The 6,699-nt window shown below is 53.2% G+C and overlaps 1 protein-coding gene across 1 annotated transcript; it reads left to right on the top strand.

The window, feature by feature from the left end:
• Nucleotides 1-1,443: 1,443 nt before the first annotated feature.
• On the top strand, nucleotides 1,444-6,187 carry LOC107303216 (zinc finger protein RFP-like). The gene is made up of 6 exons (XM_015832418.1): nucleotides 1,444-1,860; nucleotides 2,431-2,559; nucleotides 2,664-2,882; nucleotides 3,630-3,652; nucleotides 4,386-4,501; nucleotides 5,694-6,187. Exons 1-6 carry the CDS (start codon nucleotides 1,444-1,446, stop codon nucleotides 6,185-6,187), a joined length of 1,398 nt encoding a protein of 465 aa, XP_015687904.1.
• Nucleotides 6,188-6,699: the final 512 nt, after the last annotated feature.

The raw sequence follows: 6,699 nt of genomic DNA on the forward strand, positions 1-6,699 counted from the left end.
GGGGTCCCGCCTCAGATCGCTTGTGGAAATGCCCCAAGCCCTTCTGGTGCCTCCGCTGAAACAGACCCACCGCCCCCACCCCTCCTGACCTGGAAGGCAGGCGTTCTATATTTCTGCCTCTTTTTAAGGGGTGCACTTCATTTCTGTCTGGGGAATTCTGGGGCTTGCAAGCCCACACATCCTAAAAGTTGCTGCCTTGGATTGTGCCAGTGTTGCACAACCAGAAGTGTTTCCAAAGCAAGAACTAAACCCTGGAAAGTGTCCCGTCCTCTGTGCAAAGCTGAAAAGGTTTAAAGTCAGTTTGTGACCACCCCCCACAAATTGCATGTGTGCCCCGTCCTTACTCCCAAGTTTGAGAAGCCTGGTTTAGTGTAATGTGTGAATCTGGAATGTCCGTAAAGATGGGCATTCACTAGACCAATCTCCCCTTGAAGATCTGCAGGGATTGTAACCTTGCGAGGTAGACTAGGCAGGAAACACAAGCAGATGAGTAATTCAACTTTATTGTCAAGCTACATTATCAAAATACTGCAAGCACTTGAAAGTACAATTCTTCCACCACCACCCCAAACACACTTTTGCTATTCAGGCCGAGAAACTAGGGGGTGGGGTGGGGGTTCAAGTGGCTTCCTAGATTTTTGCAGGAAAGATGTGAAAGCTGGATATTTAGAGCATCTCAGATGATACATACAGAACAACTGAAGGCTGAAAAGCCAACATTTGGTAAGGAGATAAGATGTTCTCCAGTATAATGCAAACTAGAAACTTTTTAAACTTCACTGGGTCAACTCTGGGACCCCCAAGTTTCCCTGGCTTCCTCCAGGTTAAATTGGGACCAAATTCTGAGGGCCACAATAGCTGAGCAATTCTGTAGAGCTAATTCTGTGGGGTGGCAGCAGGTTGGAAGATCCTGGTCTCCAGTTGCCCTACTTGCAAGTCTCTGCACCTTTAGGAGCAGGTGGTCCAACACCTGAAGCAGGTGAGCTGTTCCTCTAACTTCCCTCCAGGCCAAGGCCCCTTACCTGCTCTTTTGCTGTTGTTAAAGGCCCAGAATCAGGGCCAGATCCAAACACAGAACTCTAAAGAGGCTTTGAGAAAAATCTGGAGAGACTCAATTGCAGAAATCCAGAGAGGACTTTTCTCCAGAAAAAGCCCAGGAGGCTGAAATGAATGTTTTCCCCTGTCCAGCGTCCAGCCTACAGTAAAAATAGTGCCCAAGAAAACTCAACGGCACCCAGAGGACACAAGCGTAAGGCTGCAGAGCAATTCTTCTCCCAGCAGGACCAGTCCTGTAGGGATCCAGGAGGGGCTTAGCCAAATAATTAGGATCTCATTGGCAGAGAGAAAATCGCTAAAGGGGCTTATTTATTGGGTGGAAGCTATAAGAAAGCAGCCTGACACATTTATGAGAAAAGGTTGGGGTTTTTTTTTGGTGAAGATACAATGGATGTGGGAAAGATGTCAGAATACCTTCCGGATGCAGCTAAGTGCACTTTATGTATGGATGTGTTCCATGACCCGGTGACTTTAAACTGTGGCCATAACTACTGCCAGGCCTGCCTCCAGAAGCACTGGGGAGGTGCTCATAGCAACGTTGTTTGTCCTCAGTGCCACCAGAGTTTTGATACTGTGACCCTGGTGCCCAACAGGCAGCTGGGGAACGTCTCCTGGCTTATCAAAAAGCTGCAAGACAAGGGAGTGTTGAAGAAACTAAACCAGGCAATTTGCGAGACCCACAAGGAGCCGCTGATGCTCTTCTGCCAGACTGACCGGGCTTTCCTCTGCTCCAAGTGCCAGGAGTCCCAGGGTCACAGGGACCATGCACTTGCTTCCCTGGACGAGGCAGCCCATAAGGCCAAGGTAGGGAGGCTCTCCTCTGGCTTCAGGTGAAGTGAACAAGCCGCCGTCAGAGAAACTTGCTTCCCACTTGCAGTGGACTTCGTGGTTAGGGAGGCTGAACTGGGTCTTGTGCAGAGTAGTTCATCTCACTCTTGTGACTTTGGCACAAATGGGTTGTCTGGGAACACCTGTTGTATTAAGATAAGGTTTGCTTGACCCTGGTGAGTTTAATAAGCCACGTGGGTTGAGTTCATGGGTCCCATTTGGTCAACAAACAAACAAACCATGTTATGGCTTGGGATGCTCTATGGTCCTGCTTCAGCTACACAGAAGTAGCTCAAAGGTTTGCTCCGAGGGCAGCAGCCAGTAAGGCCAGCAACTTTATAGGAGGAAGGTATATACACAACCTTTGCACTGTGTAGAGGTTTTTTTGTACTTGTGTGCAGGCATCAGCTGAGGAGTTAGTTTGCCTTCAGACTGACATTCAGAGCGCAGCCAACCGACCGGCTTCCTCTGGCCTGGCGGTAGCTTTGCCAGGGCCACCAAAGAAATGCCCAGGGCTGGGAGGGGTCTTGATCTGCACCTCTCCAGGATCAAAGGCAGCAGCTGGTCTTCTTTTTTCAGACCGAAGTCCACGTCTTTCTGAAGCTTCTGAGAGTTCAGAAGGCACACGTCCAAGACAGCTTTGCAGAAGTGCAAACGGAAAGAGAAAACCTGGTGGTAGGGCCCTCGCTCGGCTTCTCTCTGGGGAGGAGCCAGGGCTGTTGTTTCTGGAGAGGGGGGGAGGGGGGGGTCCCCTTCCTTAAGATGGCTTTGTTTTGTAGAAAATTATGGAGCTTGACAATCAGAGATTTGGCTCGGGATATAAGGAGATGTATGAGGTGGTGAAGATGGCTCATCTGGACCAGATGATGGCAGCCAAATGGATCAATGAACAGATTGAGGAAGAGCTGGCCAGGCTGGCAAGGAAGCACTACCAAGTCCGGACCTTCACCAAGGAGCTGGAGAGGAAGTTTGAAGAACCCGCCTATGAATTCCTGAAGGTAGGCTGGTCAGGAGCCTCCAGGAACTGGGAACGTGAAGTGGGATGGAGGGCGGCTCTTCAACAGACGCAGCCTCCTTACAAGATGAGGTGTTCAAAAGCAATGGAGATTTGGCCATATTCACTAAGCAAAAGCTTTTGGACTCTGTGGTGGCTTTTCCTTGGAGGGTGGGGCGAGTGGGGGTTCCCAATTAAAGGGGGCTATTTCTGCCTCTGTGCTTACTGCATTTGAATCACACAAGCCTCCTCCCCAGTAGAAAGTTCACCCAGGAAAGATGTTCAACTTAATGGGGGGGAGGGGAAGAATACCACCTTTCTGGGGTCCAAATTAATGAGGTTCAGGGATGAGCAATCAACTGCCTGGGGGTGGTGGTGGAGAGAGCTGGGCCTGGCCTCCAAGTTTATCTCGACTCTTTTCACTCTTCTGTATTGAGATAATTCTATTCCAAGCCCAACGGATCTAAAAAACTTGGAAAAAAGGACAGGATTCTGAGCCTTTAATGCAGGGGTATCATCCAGCCTTGGCCACTTTGAAACTTGTGGACTTCAGCTTCCAGAATTCCTGAGCTGGCCATGCTGGTGGGAAATTCTGGGAGCTGAAATCCACAGGTCTTAAAGTGGCCAAGATTGGAGGACCCCCTGCTTCAACGCTTGCTTTTGATCAAAGGGGAGGAGGACCCTTGCTTGCTTCCAGCACTTGCTATTAAGCCTGTTTTATAGCCCGTGTCTTTCCTGTCTTTCTTTCCAGGATATCAAAGGGGTGATGGCCAGGTAGGTGAAGTTTTCCCCCCTCACGCAGCTTCCTTCCTTGCCGTATGAGGTCACTGTGCTACACACAGAAGTTAAATATGAGGAAATTGACTCCTTGAGCTGGACCAAAAGGCATTAAAAGGATGTGGGCTGCATCCAGTAATTGTTAATGATGGCTAATCCCCGATTGGAGTTTAGGGCCTGTGTTTCCTGCTGGAGCTCAGGAGGGCTGCTTTTTAAAATGCTTTGTATGTGAAATCAATAACAATTTAATCCTTGTCAGGGACATGAATTGCAGGCTGCAGTTGTTATTGGTCCATGACAAGTAGTAACAAGGTAGCTGGCATATCGCGCCTAACCTGGTTTAGGTTAAATGGCTTTATTGTAACTTAGTTTTGTTGCCTATGTCTGCTTCATAGGCTGAGTTCAGCGGGGTGGTGGTGGCGGGGGGGAGGTTGTAAATGATAGTTAATTCAAACCTCTTCCTAACCCCAATGCAAACAAAATAATACGATGTAGTGCAATGTGTGAGAATATTCTACCAACTCTGTTTTTCCTGTTCTTCTCTTAAAGCTGGGGCTCCTTCCAAAATCTTTGACTATTCTTGAGGCACTTTATTTCTCCCTTTGCTCTACATGGAAAGACTTCTGATCTGTCCCCTTGCACAGTCCTGGGCAGCGAAACTCTACAACCTGCCTGCTGCTCACAGAACTCCTGGCAGGCAGATAATCCTTTCCCTGCTGGGTGTCTCTAGGTGCAAAGAACTTCTGGCTCAGCCTCCGGAAGGACAATCCCCTCCCTTCAAGGAGAAAATGTGGGACCTCGCCCTCAGAAGTCTTTTTGTGGATAATACGTTGAAGAGGTGCAGAGGTAAGGATTTGCTCAGGGATGGGCAGAGCAGTTTTGGAAGCCAGGAGGACACACAGAAAGCCCCGCTAAGCAACTACCAGGAAGCAGACTGCAAAGTTTAGGGAACTGAATAGGATGCTAAGATTTATTTCAGTGCAGGCTCTGACAGTGGGCAAATAGCAACTTGGGGGGCTTTGCTGCACCCCCAGCCTTTCTTGGGCAAGGGCTGTAAAAGCTACCTTAATGCAAGCCCTACAAGTCAATGTGTTTGTAACACGATTGAGAGAAAGCCTGTCCAACGGTTTTGCTAAATCTGTTGAATAAGCCACAATTGGTTGGATTGTGGTAAAAGGGGCTAGATTAACAGAACCAGACACACGTGAAGATGGCCACTCTTGTGGGGCTGAAGCACTGAGAAGCCTTGGCCAGACAGACGGGGGGGGGGCAGTGCCTGACAGAGCCAAAAGAGCATTTTCCTTTCCCTGCCAACTAGAGGGAACCCCCAGGCCTCTGCATTTCTCTCCTTTTCCAAAAAAGATGCTCTTGCTCTCTCTCTCCTCTTTCTCTCCAGATGCCCTTCCCCTGGTGTCCGTGGTGGAAAGAGGTGGGTCCTCGGAAGGGTGGGAAAAGAAGAACCACTGTGGTTCTAAATCGGGGGTCTCCCAACTTGTCAACTTTAAGACCTTGTGGACTTCAGCTCCCAGAATTCCCCAGCTAGCCATGGGAGACTTTGCTGTGAACTTGAAAGTAGGCATGATCAATCCAAGAACCGGGAAGCTTCCCGAGTCTTGAGACCAGCCACCAGTTAGGAGAAGAGGGAAGCCTTGGCTGCTTCTGCTGGCTCCTGGGCCATTCCTGGGGGGAGGGCAGGGAGACTCACGGCCCCCACTTGCTGCACCTAGCAGCCCCCTGGGTGTAGTAGAGGGGAGGGCCCCTTCCTCCTGCCATGCCTGCCGGCTTCCAGATGGGGAGTAAGGGTTGCCCCCTTGGGCCAAGACTTCCTGGCCTGTCATGTGGGACAAAAGCCAATGCTTCTCCAGGGGTACCTGGACTACAACTCCCAGCAATCAGAACAAAGCTAGAGAGAATGAGATTTAGCCCCCTTGGTGGCTGGCTGGGTGGGTGTCAACTTGCCCCCCCCACGAGGCTGCTCCCCTTGCCCTTTCTGACACGTCTCTCTCTCCTCTTCCTCCTCCTCCTCCCCCCCCCAAAGCCAACGTGACCATGGACCGCCTGACGGCCCACCCTCACCTACTGCTGTCGGCCTCCAAGAAGATTGTGACCCACGACGCCACCCCCAGTGGGCTGCTCCCTGGCCGCCGGGCCTTCGACACCACGCCCTGCATCCTGGCCGAGGAGGGCTTTGCGGCAGGGCGGCACTGCTGGCAGGTGGAGGTGACCTCGAGCGGCCACGGCTGGGCCTTCGGGGTGATGAAGGACTCGGTGGCCAGGAAGGGCCCGGTAAGGATCTCTGCTGACGACGGCATCTGGGCGCTGCTGCCCGAGCACCTGCCGCCTGCCGAGTGCCCGCCCGGCACCAGCTGCTTCCGCCTCTACCTGGACTACGAGGGCGGCACCGTCCACTTCTTCAAGGGGGCCACACGGGAGCCGCTGCTGCTGCTCTCCTACGCCGTCTTCCTGGGCGAGCGGATCTTCCCCTTCTTCAAGCTGGAGGAGCCCAACTCCCAGATGCGGATCGTGCCCTGAGCGCGCGGGGGGGGGGCAGGTCTCCTGCTGGAGGGCCCAGGGCACCTTGGGTCTCCAACACCGGCTGTGGGGCTGTGGGGCTGTGGGTGGGGGGAGAGACTTGGTGGAGAGCAGGGGGCGCCCTCGGACTGCTTGAAGGGGGAGCGGGGCCACAATTTAGAAGTAGCAACGAATAAAGGTGATTCAGTTTTTATCTTGGCGGCGCTTGCTTGCTCCCTGGGGCCGGGGCGGTCGAGGGAGGAACGGGGGGCGCCGTCGACCAGCCCCAGCCCCGCCGGCGTTGCCCCCCCCCGCAGATGAAGGGCTGAGCGGCCGCGACCCCCCCCCCGCAGCTTCCGGGCTTCCACCTGGCCGGGCGGCGTCCTGGGCTCCGCTCCCGGGGAGGACTGGCAGACGCCCCCCAGGGCCCCGGAGGGGGCAGCCTTCGCCCAGAGGGAGGGTCTCGCCCGGGGTCTGGAGGCTGAGCCCCTCCGTCGAGGGGAGGGCAGGGCTGGGATGGCTTCGGGGGGGGG

Source organism: Protobothrops mucrosquamatus, unplaced genomic scaffold (genome assembly GCF_001527695.2).
Source record: "Protobothrops mucrosquamatus isolate PMUCROS unplaced genomic scaffold, P.Mucros_1.0 scaffold4, whole genome shotgun sequence".
In the NCBI taxonomy this organism is placed as follows: Eukaryota; Metazoa; Chordata; class Lepidosauria; order Squamata; family Viperidae; genus Protobothrops; species Protobothrops mucrosquamatus.

What these genes read in the sequence shown, in the direction of transcription:
- LOC107303216 (XM_015832418.1), top strand. Translation starts at nt 1,444, where the DNA reads ATGGATGTGGGAAAGATGTCAGAATACCTTCCGGATGCAGCTAAGTGC. An exon ending in CCGCCTATGAATTCCTGAAG is followed by an intron (nt 2,883 to 3,629) that starts GTAGGCTGGTCA and finishes CTTTCTTTCCAG; the next exon opens with GATATCAAAGGGGTGATGGC. An exon ending in ATCAAAGGGGTGATGGCCAG is followed by an intron (nt 3,653 to 4,385) that starts GTAGGTGAAGTT and finishes GGGTGTCTCTAG; the next exon opens with GTGCAAAGAACTTCTGGCTC.